The sequence below is a fragment of the Nicotiana attenuata genome, chromosome 6 (genome assembly GCF_001879085.1).
Source record: "Nicotiana attenuata strain UT chromosome 6, NIATTr2, whole genome shotgun sequence".
NCBI lineage: Eukaryota > Viridiplantae > Streptophyta > Magnoliopsida > Solanales > Solanaceae > Nicotiana > Nicotiana attenuata.
The window spans coordinates 11547691-11573045 of record NC_031994.1 but is presented as its reverse complement, the minus strand read 5'-3'; the positions used below and the strand labels follow the sequence as shown (position 1 = coordinate 11573045).

The following is a 25355-nucleotide window of genomic DNA, read 5'->3' as shown; positions in this document are numbered from 1 at the left end:
CAGCAGGTGATGCCAAGGGTCATACATTTTGAGATGACATTGGCGATGAAGATTTAGCTACGCTACATATGTCGCAAATTGTGCTTCACAGACCACCCGTCATAGACGTAGAAAAGGATTATATTTCTCCTGAACAGTCGGTTCGACAGAAAATACCAGGAAAATATGCCAAATCTCCGTATTTGCCGGTTTTTTATTCGGGGGCATCAGGATCAGCACACAAGCTCATTTTTTATATCAAGTATCCTTTCACGATCGAAATTGATGATTTTGATCCCTTGTTGCCATTGGCCAAAGAGTTTTACGCGTTTGTTGATAATGGGATGGATACGAGGCGAAGGTAGCTTAACTTTCTTTAAGCTTTCATGTTCTGATTTTATACTTGTCAATGAAGGTAGTTCTGATTACTTTTTATTTTTTGTGATTTGAAGTGCCAAAATATTTATACCGATGAAGTAAATAAGCTTGCGGAAGCTTTTACTTTCGGCTCGTGTCATGTGACCACAAAGGATTGGTTCCACTCACTTGCGTATTATGGTCGACCTTTGATTGACACGGTATTTAATAACTTTCTGTCCTAATGCCTTTTTTTGTTACGTATCTTTATTGTTTGAGCCCATAGTATATACATAACTATGTATAATCAAATGCAAGATTTTTGTATAATCATGATATATGATTGTATAACCTTATATAAATATGTATAGCTCTGTATAATAGTGTATAAATTTGTATATTTAGAAAATATGCATCATATATTGATTTTTTTGTATTACTTTGAATCATTTAGTAGTGATGGTTGTTTTTGTTTTATTTTTCTTGTCTCAGCACTTGGATGTCATCTTTTACTATTTGAGGAAGAGGGAAAAATATGGACCGAATGTTGCCATAAGGTTTACTACAACGAACTTTGCCTTTGGTAACAAGATCAATTCATTGTATAAGAATGTCAAAGTGAAGCAAGATTCTTCTGTGATTCCTGAAGGGCATGAAATAGAAGAGTACATTAGAGGCTTTTATTGTGATGCAAATGTAGCGTGGCACACTGTTGACCACGTCTTATTCCCTATTTATGTCAAGCGTGGAAGAGCAAAATTGGGCCACTGGGTTTTGGGGTTGTTTACGTTCTTAGATAGGTGCAACCACATCTATGACTCTAACCATGGAGCTATTAATGATAGAGTTGCTTTGTATGCTGCATTACCTTATGCAATTTTGATACCTTACTTCTTGAATAGTTCTAATTTTTATATCAAGAAGAAGGGCATTAATTGGAACAGTGGTGCATATACCGATAAATCCCATTCTGATGCTTTGCAGATTAATCTAGTTAATAATGTGCCACAACAGATCAAATGGTAGGTTAATCCCAGTTGTTTTACTATTTGTGTACCTATTTACAGTAACGTACAGAGAACTTGATTTTTTTTTAATGATAGTGATTGTGGTGCTTTTGTTGCTGGCTTTGCTGAGTATTTCATCCTGGGTAAGGAAATCCGAAAAGATAATTTTGACATTGAGACACTTCGCACTAGGTGGGGATCTCTGTTGTGGGATTATGGAAGGAAAAAATAATATTCCGGTGCAATTAGTGGTGATGAAATCACAGGAAGACTTTTCAGGAAGAGGAAGAGGGGACGACCGAGAAAGTAGTTCTGTTTTTTTTCATTTTAATGTAGATGACTTTTTTTGTGTAGTTTGTGGTAGTCATTACACATTGTTGTTGTGAATGAATTACATTTTAATGAATATTTCAGTTGCTTTTTTCTTTAATAAAGTATGTATTTTCGTTATTGTTGCAGTTTTGTCAATGTTGCAAGGTTTATACATATGTATACAATTTTATACAAACTTATACTCTCATTTATACATCTGTATACATATAATGACACTGATTGTTTGCAGTTCTATTTTGCATTTGTACAATCTATCAATATATTTAGCACCATTAAAAACAGCAATACACTATTATTGGATAATCAAAACATGTATAATGAAACATATTTAACATAATTGCAACATATAGTGTAAATTGTAATTCTTTATTGACATTTGTAACTCAATTGCTTGTGAAACTTAACTACTCAATATTTGTAACTCTATTGTTTGTGAAACTTAACTACTCAACATGACAACATATGTAATAGGAGGTGTTATGTTTCCAACTATTTATTTTGGTCGATTCCTACATGTTTTCCTATTGTGACCACTTTGTCCACACACAGAACATGAAAACCCCCTCTTATACTCTTTCTCTGAAGCGGTTTGAGTCTTTCCTTTCTTGGCTTTCCTGCCTTTCTTCTCCCTTTAGGTGGTAGGACCACATTTTCCAGCACCTCTGTTGGGATTACCCATAAACTCTCATCTAGCATCGGATTCACTGGAAATTCATAAGTTCTAAAGAGGTTATCCTTCTTGTACTAAAAAGAGCAATACTGGCAAGGTTTCAACTGCTGGTTCTTCAAAACCGCCCAAGAATGCGGACATGGAAGTACATCCATTTGAAATTTGCTGCAACTGCATGTTCCCTCTTCAAGGAACACTATGTTTCGCCTTACCCCTTCAAGCACAGTATATAACTGCTCCATAGCAGGCCTCACCTGCAAAAGTTTTTTTTCTTTAAAAAAAGAAAAAGTTAAAGCACATTATACATTATTATACAGAGTTATACATCCTTATACAAGCATTAAAATGCAAGTCAGCAGTGCCATGCATCATTATATTTGATTCGTTTTACCGTCATTTGCTCCGATGCAATCAGATTTTCCCGAAGAAGTTTGTCGTACTTCGCCAAGCTCTGTAGATGTCTCCATTGCACTTTTTTTGTTTTTGTTGTTCCACTGTTGTAGCAAATTTGTCATGTACTCCAACAATCGCATTATTGGTAGCTCTCTAGCATCTTTGTTTGCTGCATTAGTTGACTCTGCAATATTGGAAGTCATTACCATCGACCTTTTCACTTTGGAGTATGCCCTAGACCACCTTTAGTAGCCAATTTCAAAGAAGTAAGGCTGCAACCTCGGATCAATTTTGCACATCTCTGTCATATGGTAGTCAAATTTCTCTATCGTGTAAGCTCTAGCCAAAGCGAAGAAGATATCCTTCAATTGTTTGTGATGTTTCTTGAATGTGTGCTTGACGTTATGCCACAAGTGAAACATGCAAATACAATGTGGAACTTCTGTGTACACAGCTTTTATGACATTGAAGATGCTTTCATTTCTATCTGAAACTATACACATCCCTTCCATAACACCAAAAGTACCCTTTATCTGGACGAAGAACCACTCCCAAGATTTATTATTCTCTGAATCTACAATTGCATATGCAAGAGAAAGGATTTTTCCTATTTATACAAAGTAGATATTAGGATTCAGACAATTATACAAATCTTATACACAGTTATACACGAATAGGCAACTTTATACATACTGTAAATCTTATAAAACGGCAGCTCTAAAATCCTATACACGCTTATACATGAAATTACAACATTATACAAACTGCAGAAACAAGGTAGATGCAGTCAACTCACCAGCTCCATCCTGTGTGCAAGCAGTCAATATGGTACCCTTATATGCTGCTTTAAGGAAACTTCCATCAACAACCATTATCAGCCTGCAATGCTCCCAACCCTTGATAGATGCATATAGCGAAACATATGCATAAAGAAAGCATCCATCTTCTGATTTGTGCAACTTTGTAACAGTTCCTGGATTTGTATGCTCCAACATATACAAATATCTCGGCAACTCCTTATATAAATCGATCGGATTCCCTCTTATCATTGCCATTTCTATCTCTTTAGCTCTCTATGCTTTCATGTAGATCACTTCAACCCCATGTTGCTTTTGTATGTCCTCTATTACATCATGTTGGCCCAAGATCAGTTGAAGTTTTGAAGAATGACAAACGAACTCAGTGAAGGACCAGGTTCATCTAAGGAGACACAGTTGTTATGGCTCATACACATGAGATGCACGTGAAGAAGATAAGTCCTTGAGATCAAGCAGCAATATCTTGATGAATATCTTCTGAACTGATCGAAAAGATTGCATATAGGATAAGGAGTTGAAGTCTCCTTATGAAAAGAGAATTACATTCGGATCAAGAATATGGATTAGGAGTTAGAGTTGTTCTTGGACTCGAATTGTCAAAGGATCCACAATTCGAGTTCTTATCAAACTCTGATTACTAACTCTATAAATATTACGATTGTTCTCTTTTACAGGTGATTGCACATAAGCTGAAGTTAAACCAAATTGAGAGCAAAAGAGCTAGGCGATTGTTGCAAGCAATTTGTGTGTGATACAAGTGTGCAAATCTGAAGCTACAAGAACTAAGTGTGAAGAACCAATTCCATTGTGTCTTTCTTTATTTCTAGTTCAATTGTAGTAGGTGTTTTAACATTGTACCTTTCCAGCTTTCTTAGAAGCAATTGTATTAGGTGCATTGAGTATTCAAGTTAGAGTTAACTTGAAAGTGTCGCAACAGTTGAGGCTGTGTGCCACACTGGGATTAGAGTTAATCCTTAGGTTTACAAAGAGTTTTTGTAAATGCTGTTTTGGCTCAGTAATTTTAGTGGAAGTTTGGGAAAATCCTACAGAGTAGTAGGTCGTGGTTTTTTCACCTTTTGAGCCAGGTGTTTTCCACGTAAAATCTCTGTGTTCTTTAGTTTATGCATTTATTATTCCGCAAACTGCAATTTCCTGGAAGGTTTATCCTGGAAGAAGACAAGGTTGAGAAGATCTTAACTAGAGTTCTGCCAATTTCCTGGGAAAGCAAAATCACAGCCATTCAGGAATCCAAGAATATTGCTACCCTAAAATTGGATGAACTGATTGGAAATCTGACTGCCTATGAATTGAGAAGGCAGACTATGAAGATGGATGCTCCAAAGAAAGAAAGAAGTCTGGCTCTCAGAATCTCAGAAGGATCAGATCTTGAAGATGATGAGATGGCTATGATAACCAGGGATTTCAAAAAGTATCTTATGAGAGGAAAGGGTGCTTCAAGAGGAACAACCTCCAACAAATCTCGGGCTCCTGAGAAGCAGGCTAATGATGGTTGCTATAAGTGTGGTAAGACAGACCACATGATCAAGAATTGACCTCAATGGGAGATTGAGTGGAAGAAAGAAAGAGCTGAACGGAGAAACAGGAAGAAGGAACAGGTCCAACCAAAAAGGAACAAAGGTTCAACTAAAGCTATGGTTGCTGCATGGGGAGAAACCTCAGATGAGGGCTCAGAAGATGAAGCTGAAGATGAGAAAGCTCTCATGGCCATCGGAGAATCAGAGGATGAACAGGAGGTAAGTATCCTACATCTTAAAGAAAAGATTAAATTTTTGTCTAAAGAAAGGTTGGCTGAGCTATTATTGGACTTCATTGATGAGTCTGAAATAATAAACAGTGAGAAGGATGTTCTGTCTAGGGAATGTGTTATCCTAGAAGAAAAATGCAAAAGGATAGAGTCTAGGGCTGATGAGAGTGACAACACAAATGCTGAGTTGAAGAACCAGGTTCATGAACTTGAAAATAATGTCCTTGAACTCAGATTTGAAAATATTAAACTAAAATTAGGGACAAGAAAGAAAATGGTTGATCAATCATTTCTCACACTAGAAGAAAATCTAGGAAAAATGAAAGATGAACTATATAAGAAAGATGAATTGATTAAGGCCCTAAAGGAAGATTTAGGAAAGGTAAAGCATGAACTAGACAGAACATGCAAATGGAACAAGGCTTCTGATGCACTCTCCTAGTTGCAAGAACATCACAGCAGCAACAAGAGAGGACTTGGGTTTGGGACACAAGCTCCAAAATGGGATCCCAAAAATAAGTACCTCACACTTCCTGAAAATAAGATCTGCACACACTGTGGTAAGACTGGCCATTACAAAAATGAATGCAATGCAAAAGAAAAGGCCAGTCAAAAGAACAAAGCCTTTGTTCAGACAAAACACAAACTGCCTGGTTGGGGAAAGAAAAATTTAATTCATCCTTTTGCCCATAGAAAGGGACCCAAACTAGTTTGGGTTCCTAAGACTAACCCATGATTTCATTTTGCAGGTCCAAGTGAAGGGGAGTAGCCAAATATGGTACATGGATAGTGGCTGCTCAAAACATATGACTGGGAACAAGGACCAGTTCCTTTCACTTGAGAACCTAAAAGGAGGTAATGTCTCCTTTGGAAATGGAAAGAAATGTGAGATCATTGGGGTTGGAAAGGAAGGAAAGATAGACTCTCATTCCATTGAGAATGTCTATTTGATAGATGGCTTATAATATAGCCTGATAAGTGTGTCACAACTGTGTGACAGAGGTAATCTTGTAGCTTTCACCTCTACCAAATGCTTTGTGATTAACCTTACTACTAACAAGATTGTTTTGCAGGGAAAGAGAGTTAACAATATTTACATTGTAGATTTGTCAACTCTCTCTGAAAATGAACTCACTTGCCTAAGTGTGTTAATTAATGATCCCCTCCTTTGGCACAAAAGACTTGGTCATGCCAGTCTAAATCAATTGAACAAATTAGTCTCCAAAGACTTGGTGATAGGGTTACCTAATATCAAGTTTAAGGAAGACAAAGTTTGTGAGGCATGTGCAAGGGGGAAGCAGGTAAGGTCATCTTTCAAATCCAAGAAAATGGTAAGTACGTCCAAGACATTGGAACTGGTTCATATGGATCTCTGCGGTCCAATGAGAACCATGAGCAGAGGTGGAAAGAGATATGTAATGGTGCTTGTTGATGATTACTCTAGATTTACCTGGGTGTTGTTTCTAACCTCTAAAGATGAAGCATTTGAAATGTTCACTGATTTTGTTAGAAAAACTCAGAAACAGTTAGGAAATCAACTTGCATCCATTAGGTCTGATCATGGAACTGAATTTGAAAATGCAAAGTTTGCTAAATTTTGTGATGAAAATGGAATAGATCATAATTTTTCTGCCCCTAGGACTCCTCAGCAAAATGGGGTAGTTGAAAGGAAGAACAGGACCCTTGAGGATATGGCAAGGACCATGCTACTTTCCAGTAAACTACCTCATAGCTTCTGGGCAGAGGCTATAAACACTGCTTGTTATATAATAAATAGATGCATGACTAGACCTCATGTACAGAAAACTCCCTATGAGTTACTTAAAGGGAGAAAACCAAACATATCCCATCTTAGGGCTTTTGGTTGTAAGTGCTATGTGCACAATAATGGCAAAGACTCCCTAGGTAAGTTTGATCCCAGAAGTGATGAGGGAGTATTCTTGGGATATTCTTCACATAGCAAAGCATATAAAGTGTTTAATAAAAGAACTCTATGTGTTGAAGAGAGTGTACATGTTGTGTTTGATGAATCTAACACTCTTTCTGAGAGACAGGAACATGAAGATGAAGCCATTGGACTGGTGAGACAATTGACTGAAGCCACAGCACAAGTAAAAGTGGCATCAAAGGAAGGAGCAGGTGATGGAACAGGTCCTCTCACCCAGGGCAACCTGACAGGGGGAACCAATCTGAAGGAACCTGTACCTGAACCTGTTCCTCTGCAGCATAACTATGAAGGAGAATCTAGCAGGAACCAGATGGTGGGGAAATCTTACAAGTACCTGAATTCTCACCCCATTGAGAACATCATCAATGATCCAACATCTGGGGTCAAGACAAGATCACAATTGAAGAACCTGTGTGCATTTGATGCTTTTCTGTCCCTCATTGAACCTAAGAATGTGAGTGAAGCTCTACAAGATGTAGATTGGGTCAATGCTATGTAGGATGAGCTCAATCAGTTTGAAAGAAGCCAAGTCTGGCACTTAGTTCCAAAACCAAAAGACAGGTCAGTCATTGGGACAAAATGGGTCTTCAGGAACAAACTAGATGAAGATGGAACAGTTACAAGAAATAAGGCAAGGTTGGTGGTTCAAGGCTATAGTCAAGAGGAAGGCATTGATTATGATGAGACTTTTGCTCCAGTGGCTAGACTTGAAGAAATTAGACTCCTCATAGCCTTTGCAGCATATATGGAATTCACTCTTCATCAAATGGATGTCAAAAGTGCCTTCCTAAATGGCTATCTCAAAGAAGAAGTGTTTGTGAGACAACCTCCAGGATTCGAAAGTAAAGAATGTCCTGATCATGTATACAAGCTAGATAAAGCTCTCTATGGTCTCAAGCAGGCCCCAAGAGCTTGGTATGAAAGATTGTCAAAATTCCTTCTGGAGCATGGGTACAAAAGAGGTAAAATTGACAGCACTTTGTTCCTAAGGGAAAAAGGTAAAGATCTTCTTGTTGTACAAATATATGTTGATGATATAATATTTGGGGCCACTACAGATAGGTTGAGTAAGGACTTTGCAAAATTAATGGGAAGTGAGTTTGAAATGAGTATGATGGGCGAACTAAATTTCTTCCTAGGCTTGCAGATCAAACAAAGTCCAAATGGAACCATGATTCATCAGCAGAAGTATACAAAAGAACTAATCAAGAAGTTTAAAATGGAAGACTCTAAAGAAATAGATACACCTATTGCAACTGCCACTAAATTAGATGTTGATGAACCTGGTTCATCAGTTGATCAAAAGTTGTATAGGGGTATGATTGGTTCACTCTTGTATCTTACTGCCAGCAGACCTGACATTGTTTTCAGTGTAGGACTTTGTGCTCGTTTTCAAGCTAATCCTAAAGAGTCTCACTTGACTGCTGTCAAGAGGATATTGAGATATCTGAAGGGGACTACTGAATTGTGCCTATGGTACCCTAAAGATAGTAATTTCGATCTAGTAGGTTATGCTGATGCTGACTATGCAGGTTTCCTAGTGGATAGAAAAAGCACCTCAGGTATGGCTCACTTTCTTGGTTCATGTCTTGTATCATGGGCTACCAAGAAACAAAATTCAGTAGCCCTATCTACTGCTGAAGCTGAGTATGTGGCTGCAGCTTCTTGTTGTGCTCAACTACTGTGGATCAAACAACAATTAGTAGACTTTGGTATAGAAGTGGGATGCATACCAATATTCTGTGATAACACCAGTGCTATAAGTATGACAAAGAACACTGTTCATCATAAAAATACCAAGCACATAGATGTTAGACACCACTTCTTAAGAGATAACTATGAGAAAGGGTTAATCTCCATAGAATTTTGTGCTACTGATAAACAAATAGCTGACATCTTCACTAAAGCACGGAGTAGAGAAGACTTTGAAAGGAACATGTATGAATTAGGGATGATTAAGATCACCTAAAAGGTCCAGTTCAGAATGCACAATGAAAAAAAAATGATGAAAAAGATGAATTTTTTTTTTGTTAGGAGTTCTTAATTCAATGTAAATATCTAGACTAATTCTTACTCAGTCTCATACTTGATTAGTATACTCCTATGACATGTGTTTATATGAATCCTTAATCTCTTACAAAGTTTTTCTATTCTGACATTTGAGGCATGATCAAGGGAAGTTTTACTTGAAGAACCTGGTTCATCAGTATATGCTCATAAGAAAGCTCAGGTATGTTTACTTTGCACAATTATAAAGATAAAATTATCAACCATGAGCAGAAGTCCTAATTACACCAAACTTTCATAAATTCTGTCCGTTGAGCATTGAACCAGTTTCATTATCCTAGGAGTCTAACTAAAACGGGATTTTTTCCAAAAAACTAGCGTCACTCATTTATCTCTAAAGAGATCGGAACTCTAATTTGATTAGACTTCTTATTGACCTCTGAAAAAGCTACCGTTACAGGCTAAATCATGATCCCTCTTTAAATACACTCCAAACCCTCTCTCATCACTCATAACCGTCATTTCACTTCTCTAATCCTTCTAATAAACCCTTTTCTTCTCCAAAAATCCCCAAAATATTTCCAGAAATTATCCGCCATGACTAATCCTCAAGACAATCCTGGAACTCCCCCACCTATTTCCTCTAATACCTCATCATCAACACCTCCAGTTGAAAGTCCAAAACCCAGATTTCGCAGGCAAAAGATGTTATCCAGAAAAACTGTAGCATCCGGCCCTCTCAGAAAAGCCTTGAACGAGAAGTTAAAGGCTAGTCAAAGAAAAGAGGCTTCATCTGAAGAATCCCACTCAAGCTCTGAATCTGAAAAGTTCATCTCTGCTAGTGAAGGAGAAGAACCTGGGTCATCTGACAATGACAAGAGTCAAGAAAACCCAAAAGAGGTAAACACTTGTTATGTATTTTCTGAGATAGCTAAGAAGGTAGATAATAGGTTTGTGCTTGTGGGTGCTGTGAAAAATGTTGAAGAGGCTGAGACTAGTAGGAGGAGAATGAAAAAGAAAGGGGAGGTTCTTGATATATGTGGTGGTAGAGAAGAAGGTGGCTTGAAGTCAGGGGGAAGCGGATCAGGAGAAGCTGCTGAGGGACTTGTTAAGATGAGTGAGCAACAAGAAGAACTTGGTTCTTCTTTGGAGGAGACTTTAGCAGATATTCTAAAGAAAGTAGGGGCCAGTTATGACCCAAAGAAGCGCAAGGCGTCTTCACAAAAGACCCCAGTTGCAGACAAACCATCAAAGAAAAGCAAAGTAACATCTCCCAAGACTGCTGCTACTTCTGTACCTAGGGGAAGAATTACAAGGAGCACTTCGGAATCAAGACTCTCCAGGCCTGTGATTATCTGCTAAGTGTTGCCCCTGTTGAACCTGGTTCATCCGTAAAAACTCCAGTGAATAGCAAAGTTAGAGCTTTGATGCAAGAATGTGGGACCAAAGATGTTGAATTGGAAGAAGAAAGGAACGGGCTGAAGGCAGAACTTGCAAAAGAAAAGGAAAAGAGTGAAGGGATGCTACAAACAATGCTCAACCTACTCCAATCCCAACCCTCCAGTTCTTCTAAGCCTTAGCCATCTTGTTCCTAGTTCCGAACCATTTCAGTTACCCCCAGTGACCCAGATTAGGGATTTTTCTTGTTTTTGCTCATGGTTGGTAGTTTTTGTTCTTTCTTTTTGTGGACTGTACTGTAGAAGCAATGCCTTATCAATGACAATTTGCATTTCTCTTGTTTTGTGATGATTCTGCTCTTAATAGTTATTTTTTTCAAGTTGATTTTTGATTATCTAAAGCATGCTTTCACTTGCAGTTGCCCCAGTGGCCATGGGTAATGATTAATATTCTGGGATTCACATATTTATGCAACTTTTCGATGATGCCAAAAGGGGGAAGATATTGTGCTTTAAAAGAAATTGTGTCTATTTTATGAATAGTGATGTTTATGACCTAATTAAAAAAATTTCAAGTGATGATATTTTAGCTGAGTTCCACAGGTTCTATAATCAGTAAAAGCACAGAGTTTGTCATCATCAAAAAGGGGGAATTTGTTGGCCCAAGATCAGTTGAAGTTTTGAAGAATGACAAAAGAACTCAGTGAAGGACCAGGTTCAGCTAAGGAGACACAGTTGTTATGGCCCATACACATGAGATGCACGTGAAGAAGATAAGTCCTTGAGATCAAGCAGCAATATCTTGATGAATATCTTCTAAACTGATCGAAAAGATTGCATATAGGATAAGGAGTTGAAGTCTCCTTATGAAAAGAGAATTACATCCGGATCAAGAATCTGGATTAGGAGTTAGAGTTGTTCTTGGACTCGAATTGTCAAAGGATCCACAATTCGAATTCTTATCAAACTCTGATTACTAACTCTATAAATATAACGATTGTTCTCTTTTACAGGTGATTGCACATAAGCTGAAGTTAAACCAAATTGAGAGCAAAAGAGCTAGGCGATTGTTGCAAGCAATTTGTGTGTGATACAAGTGTGCAAATCTGAAGCTACAAGAACTAAGTGTGAAGAACCAATTCCATTGTGTCTTTATTTATTTCTAGTTCAATTGTAGTAGGTGTTTTAACATTGTACCTTTCCGGCTTTCTTAGAAGCAATTGTATTAGGTGCATTGAGTATTCAAGTTAGAGTTAACTTGAAAGTGTCGCAACAGTTGAGGCTTTGTGCCACACTGAGATTAGAGTTAATCCTTAGGTTTACAAAGATTTTTTTGTAAATGTTGTTTTGGCTCAGTAATTTTAGTGGAAGTTTGGGAAAATCCTACAGAGTAGTAGGTCGTGGTTTTTTCACCTTTTGAGCCAGGTGTTTTCCACGTAAAATCTCTGTGTTCTTTAGTTTATGCATTTATTATTCCGCAAACTGCAATAGTTAGAACACCTAGTAGAACCAGGTTCTTCTAGAGCGAAAATTGGGTACCACACAAATCACCCCCCCCCCCCTCTTGTGTGGTATTGGCGTTTAGAACATCACATCATTTGCTGTGTAAACTTTTTTTTGGATTAACATACTTGTCCTTGACTATACTAGCAATTACAGCCGAAGTAGCTTGATGTTGTGTTAAGTATCTTTCACCATAGCTGCATGTGTGATTATTATAACTTCTCACCTTGTATATGTTTGCCTTGTAAACGGCAGAAGATTTGAAACTTCAAGCACAATTGTCATCCACACACATAAGGTGATACCTAGGATTGAAGATCATTCAACTTCTAAATACACTTGTATACAAAAACATAACTAGATATATACTAATTTTAATACCTCTATACAAATATATACTACTTTATACATATTTATACATATATATAACAAAATATACAATTGTTGCCATACCTTGTTGCGCTTGATCTCTTCACCTTGAATTGGAACCTCTCGCGTACAGCCAAGTTTTTCATCACACTAACAACTGCCTCTTTATCTTTATAAACTTGATCCTCCTCAACAAATTCGTTTAACATATTATCTATTATACAATAATCGGTGTTTTCAATAAATTCGATATCAGGCATAATGTCAGTGCTATCAATTGTGGATACATCTTCAATATCATTTACAGATTTGCCTTTATCTATACAACTGAAACTTGTAGCAACCAAACAACTGGACATGTAGCAACCAAACAATTGTCATAAATCTCTTTCACAGTCACATACAACGGGTACTCAGTGAAATTCAAGTTTTTCTTCTTTAATTCAATATACACCCGAACACCAGTATCGTTGTAAATCAGGATCGGTGGAAAACCATCTTTTGGGAGAAAGTTAATCTCTAATGTATTTAACTCAGAATCGACTCTAATCTGTTTCGAAATTGCTTCAACTAAATTGTTGTAGCTGAATGTCGACTCGATTATTACACAATCTCCGACGAAATTGATAAACTTGTTCTCTTCCCATTCACCAGTATGAAGAACGTAAACAGGATAAAGCTCCATCAAACAAAAAGCTGAAATTGAAATTGCGGCAAAAATGAAAATCGCGCTGATTGCACCAAAAAAATTCACTTTGCGTGTTTGATTTGCTGTAAATTCGAGATGAAGAAGAATTTATAAGTTTTTTTGGAATTGCATTGAGTGTAAGATCGTGTTTTTGTTGATTTGGGGAAGAAGAATGGAACGAATGAGAGAAAATACCGCTGAAAGATATAAAATCTCGCTTCTGAATCCCAAAAAACGGAAATAACGCCCCTTTTCGGATAGGGCCTGTTATTTTTGGGCTACTCAATTGTAAATTGAAATATGGGCTATAAAGTTGAAAAGTGGGGAGCCCAGTTGTTTTAATATGAAATTTTCCTTTAATTCTTCTGGTCAGCCGCTACTCATAGCTATATATAGCAATCTCTTCTTTTATTCTACACAACACATCGTCCTCAATCTTATTCGAGTCCGCAGGTGAATATTTTTTTATTCTGCGTTTTATCTTCTTTTTCCCTTTTTTGTAGGTAAAACGAGAAGGATATGTTCTTGTTTAACGATATGATCTACACATCAAGAAGGCGATTATAGGGTGTGAAGGGATGAGTACACGCGATCATAGGGTGTGAAGGGATGGGTATTCATCCCCACCCGAAAATTGGAGGGCCAATATTAGGGTGCAAAGGTTCATACTGCATATAAAAGGAAAAATCGATGGCAATGTATAGAAGGACAAATTCTCAAAAACATATAGATGAACAACCCGCAACAAGACCGCCTTAAGGTGCAAAGGGACTTAACCCACCATAAGATTGGAAAATTACGTATCCTTTTAAGGGCAAACCCATGAAGAGGCCAACTTAAGGTGCAAAGGGACTTAAATGTCCACCTTAAGATTAGAAAATTATAGTGCCTTTTGAGGACAAACCCGCGAAGAGGCCAACTTAAGTTGCAAAGGGACTTAAACGTTCACCTTAGGATTGGAAAATTATAGTCCCTCTTAAGGACAAAAAGTCCAACTTAAGGTGCAAAGGGACTTCAAAGTCCACTTTAATATTGGAAAATTATAGTTCCTTTTAAGGACAAACCCGCGAAGAGTCCAACTTAAGGTGCAAAGGGACACACATGTCCACCATAAGATTGGAAAATTATAAAGCTTCAATTCGAAGGCTTGGTGGACTTGACCGTTTCGACTTGAACATTTGGCGAACTTTAATTTGAAGACTTGGCGGACTTTGCAGACTTCAACTTGAAGAAGATTTAGTGGACTTTGATGCTTTTAAAGAGCAGTGGACTTTTAAACTTCAACTTGAAAAATTAGCAGATTCGAAGAGTTCAACTTGAAGATTTGGAAGGCTTAAATACTTCAACTTGAAGACCAGCGAACTTGAAGACCGACGGACTTGAAAACTTCAACTTGAAGACTTGGAGGGCCTGAATACTTCAACTTGAAGACATAGCAAACAAGATGAATTCAACTTGACTTGGTATTAAGGACTTCAACTTGATGATTTAGCCTTCTACTAAAAGACTACATCCATTCATCGAAGATGCCAATTTGCTATGGAGGTTTGCCCCTATTGATTTGTCAATATTTAATAAGGCACAAAGTTCAACAAAATAACACATATAAGTCCAATTTATAAGTTCCAATCAAGTGTATTATATTCCATCATACGTCATTCGAACAATATTTGGGGTGATATATATTTTTGAACTCATGCGGCTGAACTTAGAATAAAACACTAAGTTGCTTACGTACCTCGATGAAGAAGATTAAGTCATACCGTAGTTCAGAATGGATGAATTTTTTTAATGTCCTATCTTTTGCCTAGGTCACCTCTTTCGAGGTTTTCAACCTAGCAGATTTTTTTTGTGCCGTATATAGTTTATACTCTTGTGGGCCAGGAGTAACATGCAGTTTATGCTCTTGCGTTAAGGAGCATATTGACTTTCAGTTTAAGCTCGTATTTTGAGGAGCTTTGCAACTTGAATATTTTCTCAAATTTGAAGAGCTCCATGACATACAGTTTAGGCTCATGCGTCCAAGAGCGCAGTAATTTGAAGATTTAGCTTACATTTCAACATGCTTCGCAACTTGAAGACTTGCTCAATTTTGAAGAGCTTTGCAACTTGAAATTTGGCTGGAATTTGAAGAGATTGATAACTTGAAGACTTTGCTCGAATTTGAAGAGTTTTGTGACTTGAAGATTTAGCTCGAATTTGAAGAGCTTTGCAACTTGAAGTTTATCTTGAATTTGAAGAGTTTTGGGAGTTGAAGTCTTTGCTCGACTTTAAACAGCTTTTAACTTGAGTCTTTGCTTGAATTGAGGAGCTTTACATCTTGAAGATTTAGTTCAAATGTAACGACCTTACTGGTCGTTTTGAGCTTTTGCACTTTGCTCGCCAGTTCTCGGGCATGACTTGCCCCGTGTAGTATATTATGACTTATGTAAACCGTTGGTTTTGGTTTCCAGGGTAATCGGAATGAATTTGGAAGAACAGTTCTCAGTTTGAAGCTTGAAATTTGAAAGGTTTGACCAAGATTTGACTTGTTTGTATATGATTTCAGATCGGAATTTTTATGATTTGGTTAGCTCCATTAGGTGATTTGGGACTTAGGAGCGTGATCGGAATGCATTTTGGAAGTCCGTGGAAGGTTTAGGCTTGAATTGGCGAAATTGAGATTTTGGCGATTTCCCGTTGGTAGGCGAGATTTTGATATAAGGGTCGGAATGGAATTCCGAGAGTGGAAGTAGCTTTTTTGTGTCATTTGTGATGTGTGTGCAAAATTTCAGGTTATTCGGACGTGGTTTGGTTGGGTTTTTTATCAAAAGCGGAATTCGGAAGTTTTTAGAAGCTTAGGCTTGAATCTGAGGTGTTTTGGTGGATTTGATGTTATTTGAAGTGTTTTGATGATTGGAACAAGTTTGAATAAGGTTTTTGGATAGGTTGGTGCCTTTGGTTGAGGTCCCGGGGCCTCGGGTGAGTTTTGGGTGGTCAATCGGACCATTTTTTAAGTTAGAAGCTGCTGAAGTTTTTGCTGTTGCTGGTGTTTTCGCACCTGCGGTTTGGGGACCACAGGTGCGGCGCCTCATGTGCGGGAGAGGAGCCGCAGAAGCGGATTTTTGAGAATTTCCAGGAACCGCAGATGCGGTGTGGGACCGCACCTGCGGAGTCGCAGGTGCGGAAGGCTGAGCGCAGAAGCGACTTGGGCTTTTAAGTGAAGGACCTCAGAAGCGGCGGTTTGGCCGCATATGTGGTACCGCAGAAGCGGTTAAGGGGATCGCAGATGCGGGAATCCCTGGTCAGAAGGTATATATTGTCTTCTTCGCGAAATTTTGCTAAGTTCATCATTTTTGAAGACGGGAAAGAGGCTAAGGCATAGGATTTCAAGGGGAATCAAAGGATATCAGTTGGGTAAGTTCCCTAAGCTTATTTATTTGGGTTTAAGATCATTTTTCCATTGTGTAATCATGGTTTTAGTGGAAATTAAGGAAGAAAAATTGGGGATTAGGGCTTGAGTTGAAGAAGCCCTTAAATGGGGATTTGAGGAGTCATTTGGACTCCGATTTCGGTGTTCTTGATATGTATAGATTCGTGAGAGGATGAGGATTCCATTGATGTTAATTTTATCGTATTTCGAGATGCGGGTCTGGGGGCCGGGTTTGAGCAATTTCGGGATTTTGATGTTAAATTGGATATTTTCGAGTGGGCTTCATTCCCTTAGCATATTTTAATGATTATGTACTGATTGTGGCTAGATTCGGAGCATCCGGAGGTCGATTCGTGAGGGAAAAGGCATTGCGGGCTAGAGTTTGGACCGAACCGAGGTAAGTAATGATTGTAAATACTGTCCTGAGGGTTTGAAACCCCGGATTTCACATCGTTGTGCTACTTTGGGGTGACACACACGTTAGATGACGAGCGTGGAGCCGTGCACCGTTGGGGATTGTGACTTGGTCCGTCCCGTACGACTGTTAAGTCGCGTATTTGATTTGAAATCTTATGATATTTCATATTTTTGAGATTGATATTATATTTTGGGTTGTATGCCATGTTTGGGGCCTTGTGCCGACCTGTTGAGACCCTTAAGGGCATTTTTACTATTTTTCCTCACTCTATTTGTTTTGAAAGCATATCCTCAGTCATGTTTTTACCTGGTTATTGTTTAAATCTGTTTTTATCACTATATTTCTTAAAAATGTGAAAACTGTTTGGGCTGGGTTCCCTGCTTTACTGATGGTCCGGTGATCGTGAGTTGATGACTGAGATAGACCGAGGGTCTGGTTGTGAGGTTGATGACTGAGAGTCTGATTGTGAGGTTAATGACTGAGAGAGGCCGAGGGCCTGGATGTGAGGATTATATATCAATGGATCGGGCTGCACACCGCAGTAATATATATATGGATCGGGCTGCACGCCGCAGCGATATAGCGCTTTGGCTGTAGGAGCCCCTCTGGAGTCTTCACACCCCCAGTGAGCGCAGTCGACTATATTCATGGATCGAGCTGCACGCCGCAGCGATATATGGATCGGGTTGCACGCCACAGCGGTTACTATATGGTACCTATTGAGCGTGAGTGCTGAGTGTGAGCGCTGAATGGTAGGAGTTGAGTCACGAGTGACCGAGAGGCTAGCCCGAGGGGCGATAGATATATACATGCACATAAGTGATGTTTTCCTGAGGGGCCTGATTATGAACTTATTGATTTTCACTTCTCTTTAGAGTGAGTTTCTATCGAATATGCTGATTTAATGACTGTTTTCACTCATCTTTATACTGAGCCCCTGTCAAAAATGTTAGATAAATGTTTTTAAACAACTTTCGTTTATGCTGGGGTTTATGAGATGTTCAGAACTTAATCACTGATTTGGCTTTTGTTATTTCCACTGAGATTTTCTTGTTAGGAGGTGTTTATGACTCCTGTTTTGCCCGAGGGGCTGTTTATGAACTATGTTTTACCGAGGGGCTGTTTATGAACTATGTTTTACCGAGGGGCCGATTATGGTTTTCAGCTCTTTTATTAAAAATGGTATTGAACCCCTACTGAATCTCTCGGAAGGCATTTTAAATGATTTTTACCAAAAACTGGATTTTAAAAGAGGCTATTGACTTGTATTCTGTTTTGAAAAGCCTGTTGTGCTTATTGAGTTTATCATAAATGTGGATTCATCATTTCCTACTACTCAGTCTTTATTTACTCTTATTACTTATTGGGTTGGAGTACTCACATTACTCCCTGCACTTGTGTGCAGATTCAGGTATTTTTTGAGCTTGGTGGCAGTTTTCGTCGGAGTTAGCAAGGTAGCTGCCTGGCGATCACGGCTTTGCTTTACCCCTTTTTATTCTCCTTTATGTATTCTTGTGACTTTCCGACCAGTTCGGTCTTGATGTGGTTAGACGGTTGTAGTAGATGCTCATGACTACTGACCCGGATGACGTGCTTGTATGTTATTTCTGCGCTGTTCATTTAGACTTATATTATGAAACATTTGTTTAATTAAAGAATTTGAAATGGCTATTAATGATTAAAGGGTTAATATGGGTGTTGTGTCGGCTGGCCTTGTCTTCATGAGAGGCGCCATCACGACCAGGTCTGAGTTTAGGGTCTTGATAAGTTGGTATCAGAGCCAAGGTTACATAGGTCTCACGAGTCATGAGCATGTTTAGTAGAGTCTCGCGGATCGGTACGGAGACATCTGTATTTATCCTCGAGAGGCTGCAGAACCTTTAGGAAAACTCCATATTCTTGAAATTCTTATCGTGCGTCCTTGATTCAGCTTGAAACATAACTCTTTGAATTCATTCCACGCATTCGTATGCGCGAACGAGGGCTCAGTATCAGATGTGTATCGATGGCTTGTGATTCCCTAGTTGAGGGGCGAGATGTGATCAGTCTAGAAAGACTTGAGGCCGGATTGTTACCTATAGCTTGAGCCCTGAGCGGTTGCTTGTGTGAGCACGTGTTTTTGGATCTGTATGTACTGTTGTGCCCCTATTAAGGGAAGTAATGACTGGTTAGTACGAGATGAGGGTGATGTGACTGCGAGATGTGATCATATGATTTGGAAGCGATGAGAAGGGTCTGCTGGAGGATAGATGATCTATTAGGTGTTTGATTTCCATTGTGATTGGATGTATAGCCCCGATTTATGGGTGTGTGAAGAATCTTTTCATGTTTCCTAGTTGGGAGTGAAGTAAAGTTCATGTTACGGTATGAGTTCAGACTCGGGAAGACTAAGTGACTGCGTAATGGTTATGACGGTGGAAGGTATATATAAATGTTAGTTTATGGCAAAGTAGGTGGGTTATCTCCTACGGAGTGTTCTGAGGTTGTGTGATCCTTATGTTGTCTGTTAGAAGATATGTGTTGAAATTTAAATTTGGGTCGCTTAAGAGAGTGGGCTTGACTGTTGCGAGGATGAATGCGAGATTTGCAGAAGATTTAAAGTACCAGATGGTCTGTGTTTCACGAGCTTATGAAGGATTGAGTTTAATCTCACTATGGTATTATGAAAGCAATAGGGTATATGCGTTATGAGTTATTGTGTGTGTTTTGGTCCATGTCTTCGAGCCAAGTGGGGCAGTCTGCTATTGATTAGGCGATTGCACGGTTATGTGCTATGTTAGTTCCAGTTTGAAGCGTACTGGTGAATCAGTTATGGCTTATGGAGATTGAGACCGAGGATGTCTCGAGTAAAGGAAAAATTTTGACAAAGGTTATGTCATGCTTCATAGGTGTAGAGAATCTCAGAATGTCTTGAGTTTTTGTTGGAAAAAGATGCTCGGTGCATAGAGCAGGATGTTGCTTGGTTGTATTGGGATAAGGTTGCATTCTGCAGTGTCTGAAGTGCTAATGAGGCACAGGTTGTTCGGTTATTTTGATCAGGCTAATTGCGGTTTGAGTAGAGCGGATGACTTGCGAGAATGGTTCTACTGTGTTCAAGATTCTACATATAACAATTGGGTATTGTAAAGTTGCATATGTGGTTAGAAACTGAGTTTTCATTGGAAGATGTCAAGACTTGTGGTATTTTCTACAAATTGTGGGATTCTATGTATCAGTATCAGGAAGGTAAAGGTAACAGATTTAGATTCGTAGGAAGTCTCTTCAGAGTAAAGTATTTTGAAGGTGGTGCTTTTAGGGATATTTAAGAGAGTATTCAGCGGCTTATGAGTCTTAGACGGTGTGGTTTTGTGCTTGGGTCTCGTGTGGTAAGTCTGGGTTGAGAAATCGTGATGTTATAGCAAGAAGGAGTATCAAGTTGAAGGTAAGTCAGAAGGGAACTCGGATAGATGGGATAGATTGGTAGTGGCCCGGATCGGTGTGGTAAGGATATGGTTAGTTCTTTAGAAGCCTATGAGGTAATGAGTTTATACAGGTGGTTAGCGACAATGCTCTTGGGTTTTAGTGGCCTGCATAGCTTGGTTGAGTTAGAAGGATTCAGTCCTGACGGTTTAGTTTGTGCAAATGAAATTCGGAGATTTCTTGATGGCTTTCTGCCACGGTTAGAGATGTATATTTTCTATGAGCATGAAGAGCATGGGATGTATAGTGTTTTTCTTCTAGATGGGATCAATGGAAAGTTCTTGGTTAGTTGAGTACGTAGTTTCTTGTAGCTCAGAGTGGATTGCGAAGTTCTCATAATTATCGTTGGATGGTATGGTATATGTGGCATGTTGTGTGGGGTTGAGATTTGCATGTGTAAAGTCACGGTTCAGATTTGAAAGAAAGGTCACAAATTCTTAGATATCATGGGCAGCTTCAGGTGACTAGATAAATGAGATCACTGATTGGTGTGGCTTGATGAGGGTATAACATTTCAGAAAAGGCGATGTGTTTGAGTTACGGATGCTTTATTGGTATTGCGGCACTCTCTTGTCTAATCGACGGATGATATTCGAGGTTGCTTGGTGGCTCAAAAGGATTATAGGTGTACCTCTCATGAGATGATTGGGTACTAGAGGTGTGTTATATATTCGAGCGGCGGAATTGGGATCAGATATGGTAATTCATGTGCTTTATGGACTTAGAGACTGGAAGTTCTCATGTACAGGTTAGCTCGTGGTTGTGGATGGCAAGATGCAGGTAAGTTAGTCAGATGTTAGGATTGGGTTAACAACAGGACTAGTAGGTGTATCATCTAAATCCGGTTGCGTTTCATCTAAATCATCATTTTCCTCATCATTTTCATCAATAGTTTCATTAGGATAAAGAGAATTCATATATTCATCATTTAATTGTTGACCTGGTGCAACATCATGGCAAAATTGACTATCGGTAAATTGAAAGCAAGGGTTATCACTATCAAGAATAATAGGTGGAGGAGGACGGGTAACAGGTCTGGGTCGGGGAGCCGGGGGAGGAGTAGTAGCTTGGTGACTAGATTCACCAATTTTAGATTTTCCCTTACCACCAAACATTTTTTTCAAAGAAAAGGCCATATTAATTATAATTATACAAACTAAAACAAATAAAACTATAATATTAAAACTTAAGAGTTGGAACGAGTTTACCGAATTGACGAACAACTTCTTGAAAATTGTATATCGTTGAAGACTTGAATACTTCAATTCACCAAATTCACAATTTTTTACAAATTGCAATAATAAAGTAAGCAATTATAGAAGAAAATTAGAGAGAGATTGATGATTTTGTGAGTAAAAATAAAAGAATGAGGGGGTATTTATAGTTGAGAATAGGGAAAAAGTGTAATTATAAAAAGTTTGGGGTTAAAATAATGTTTGGGGGGCCAAATGGCTATTTTTTAAAAAGCCAAACGGCTAAATTGGCAGGCCAACGGCTAGATTTTAAACTTCTAACCATTGGCCTTTTTTGAAAAATAGTCGTTGGGCCCGTTAGGCCCGTTTGAACCGGCCCAGACCCGCCAGCCGGTCTCGGGCTAAACGGTCTCGGGCTCGTGGTCTCAACCTAGAGGACCGGCCCACAGTGGGCTTTTAGGACCGTTTGAACCGGCCCGTTAGGCCCGTGGGCTCGCGGGCCCGGGCTGGGCCCGGCCCATAATACACCCTTACCCCTAATTCTTCTTTTCTAAGATAAATTCAAGGGCCTTTGAGCTTGATCTTAAATCTATATTTGTTGCCATGGACGATGATCTTGAATTCAACTAGCACGAACTTTAATTTGAACTCGTACTCCTTGAACCTTGATTTGTTCTTCGTTCTTGAGCTTGAACTTGATTTCTTGAACTTGAACATGTTTGTTTGAAGCTTGAAACTTGTAGAGAAATTTGCGATGTTTGATCTACGAGCTCTCTCTTCTTTCTTGTTATGATTTGTGGTGTATTTTTTGAGTAATGGAGATCCCTATTTATAGTTGTGGAAGAGAAGAGTTATGATGAGAACAAACTCTTTCCGACTGATCAGATTGAAGTGTGACAAGGACGCATTTGATTGGCCAATATGAGATATATCAACGATGATGGTAACCCAACCTATGTGATTAGAGATCCCATGAAGTAGGTTCATATGGGTAATAACAAGTCATTAGTTGATTAAATGTGCACTATTAAGTTATGTTCCTATGGTGTGAGTTTATAGAGCAAGACTGTAAGGAATGTGAGGTTGAGTTATTAAACTCTTAATCCAATAATTCATAGCCTTTTATAGGTGGTGTATTGCGCTGCAGAATACGCTTGATGGATGAACCTTTATGAGTGTGGAGTGGGGTTGCTCCTATGAAGTTGTGGCAAAATTTCTAGAGCACTCATGAAAATTAGGAGCGTGCATGGCCTTTAAGTGCAAAACCGAGATAACGACAAAAATTGTGCGAGTATAATGTGATAAATAAGACTCTGGGCTTACAAAATAATTTTTGGTTCATAGAAGTATTAAACTTCACCAATTATTCTGTAAGCTTAATCTTATTTTTCTAGGTCTAGTTCATAGTCTACGAGACACCAGATTCGATGCATTGTACTCATATGTAGAAAATCCAGCAAAATATTCTATCCTTCTATTCCCTTTGAGATACGTGGGGGATTGTTAGAAAAATAGTGAATATGGTATCTCAAAAGGAAGTGTCCAGAATCATATTTTCTGAAAGTGTCTAGATTCATTTTATTAACATTTAGTGTCTTTATTTTTTCATGCAATAATGAGACATTATTCTGCATTTGTTACTGTTGGACCATTACTCACCCAGCATGACCTCTTCATTTCCTTTACCTACATATGCACACATTCTTCCCTTTTGTGAGATACTAAGTATACAGAAAATACTCTCCTTCCTTCTGCTGGATTTTCTACCAAGCTGAACAAATCTTTGTTAGTTTATGCTCCTAGTTTTATACTAGAGAGCTTGTTGAATCATGAGGTATACACCCAAATCGAATGAAATATCCTTAAGGACAGTGTCATTGACGTGCCTCAAACTTTGAAGAATTTCCTACAAATTTCGTGATCAAGTATTTTCCATAATATTTACAACAGTTCTGGCCATAAAAGTAGCAGTGTCCCTATCTGCCTACCTTATCTTCTCCATTATCTTCCACCATGGAATGGCACGAACAAGAACGGTGACAAGAGCCATCTCATTTTTACTCGTCCGTTGAAATTTTATATTTCAGACGAAGTTTCATTTTTTTTTTCTCAACATTTAAATGTGACTTGAATCAGATTCGGCTAGATTTGACCGGAAATAACAAGTTTTTGGCGACCCTTTTGCATTGGTGTCTTCTTATCCTCGTTTTTTTCTTTTTATTTATGTCTACAGGTTATAGATCTAAAAACATATGCTGAAACTCCACCATCTTTTAATCCGGTCGGAATTTTATTTCCGGCAACTTTATGGTTTGGTCGGATTTTCGTTTTTCCGGCAACTTCCATGCCTATGTTCGTTGATTTTTATGATTGAGTCCCATCTTTGGTATATTTAGATTGGGTTTGGTTTCACTACTCTCGACTATTGTATTATATTCTGTTTGTTTGCCAATGATTTTATTGGTCGTTTGCTGCTGCGTTTTGAAGGGGAAAAAAATGGCCAGAGGCCATTGTAGAAGATGGCAGACGGGTGGGTTAAGGTAAAATACACGTGTCTTTATCTTATTCGTCAATCTGGCGTGTGAATTACACGCTCCTTTTGTGTTTGGCTGGCTAAGAATATGTGTTCAAATGACACATTTGAGTTGTGCTTGGAGTGTTCAAATGACACATTTGAGTTGTGCTTGGAGTGTTCAAATGGAACAGGCTTAAGATAGAGTGTCTAAATAAAAAGTGTGGACAACTTTGAGGGGCTGTTGATGTGTTTGACCTTTATATGGTCATTATTAAAATATATATCTTTTAGTTTCTCATACTGAAAAACAACCGAGCCCTTATTGTATGTCTATTCTTTGTCCAGCACCACAAAACACTTTAGCCGCTTGAAATGTAACCATAGGTAACAACACATATACAACAAGTGGAACTAATAACTTTGAAAAATAAGTCAGATAAATCTAGTATAACCAGAGGCGAATTTACTGTCCAATTTATGATGCCCGTGAACTTATGGTCTCTCTGTTAAACTAAGTATTTTATATACATATTTCTAAAATTAATCTTAATATTATCTTTTGATCTCTATGCTCCAAAAGACTGAATGACGTATTTGAGTAAAGGCTGAATTTACCTAGAGGAATAAAGATCACTTAATTCTTTTTTTTTAATCCTTTTTTTTAGTAGTAGTGTACCTACTTTTTAAAAATCCTAGATTCTCTTTTAAGTATAACAAGTTAAATTATATGCATAGTGAATTTTCTTTTACAAAATGATTAGAGCATATAAATTAAATCCTAGTCGATATCAAAGTGACGGCTGCTATATCGCTTAGAATACTCTATAAAGAGTCGTTTGGTTGGAAAACAAATTATCTCATGATTAATTATTCTAGGATTAGTTATCCAGAGATTGTTATCCCACTCTCCCATAGGGATATAAATAACACTATAATCTCGGGATCAGTTATACCGCAATTTTTTCTAACCAAACATGGGATAAGTGTTAGAATACTGTACTTGTAATATAATTCTGGAAATATAAATGAATATAAACAGAAATGAACATAAACAGAAATGACAGAAAACAAATTCGAGCCCACTGAATTCACAGTGTTTCCTTAAGGAATTTAATCCCCTTCTA

General features: G+C 38.3%; 2 protein-coding genes across 2 annotated transcripts; both read right to left on the bottom strand.

Annotated features, from left to right (window-relative positions):
* Window positions 2421–2942, bottom strand: LOC109227636. The gene is made up of 2 exons (XM_019392837.1): window positions 2738–2942; window positions 2421–2617 (listed from the first exon to the last, which is right to left on the bottom strand). The coding sequence occupies exons 1-2, from the start codon at window positions 2940–2942 to the stop codon at window positions 2421–2423; spliced, it is 402 nt and encodes a 133-aa protein (XP_019248382.1).
* Window positions 2985–3794, bottom strand: LOC109227635. The gene is made up of 2 exons (XM_019392835.1): window positions 3536–3794; window positions 2985–3346 (listed from the first exon to the last, which is right to left on the bottom strand). The coding sequence occupies exons 1-2, from the start codon at window positions 3792–3794 to the stop codon at window positions 2985–2987; spliced, it is 621 nt and encodes a 206-aa protein (XP_019248380.1).

Coding starts and splice junctions, on each gene's coding strand:
- LOC109227635 (XM_019392835.1), bottom strand. CDS start 3,794: ATGGCAATGATAAGAGGGAATCCGATCGATTTATATAAGGAGTTGCCG. Junction 3,347..3,535: donor TTGCACACAGGATGGAGCTG/GTGAGTTGACTG, acceptor TTGTATAAATAG/GAAAAATCCTTTCTCTTGCA.
- LOC109227636 (XM_019392837.1), bottom strand. CDS start 2,942: ATGACTTCCAATATTGCAGAGTCAACTAATGCAGCAAACAAAGATGCT. Junction 2,618..2,737: donor TTGCATCGGAGCAAATGACG/GTAAAACGAATC, acceptor CTTTTTTTAAAG/AAAAAAAACTTTTGCAGGTG.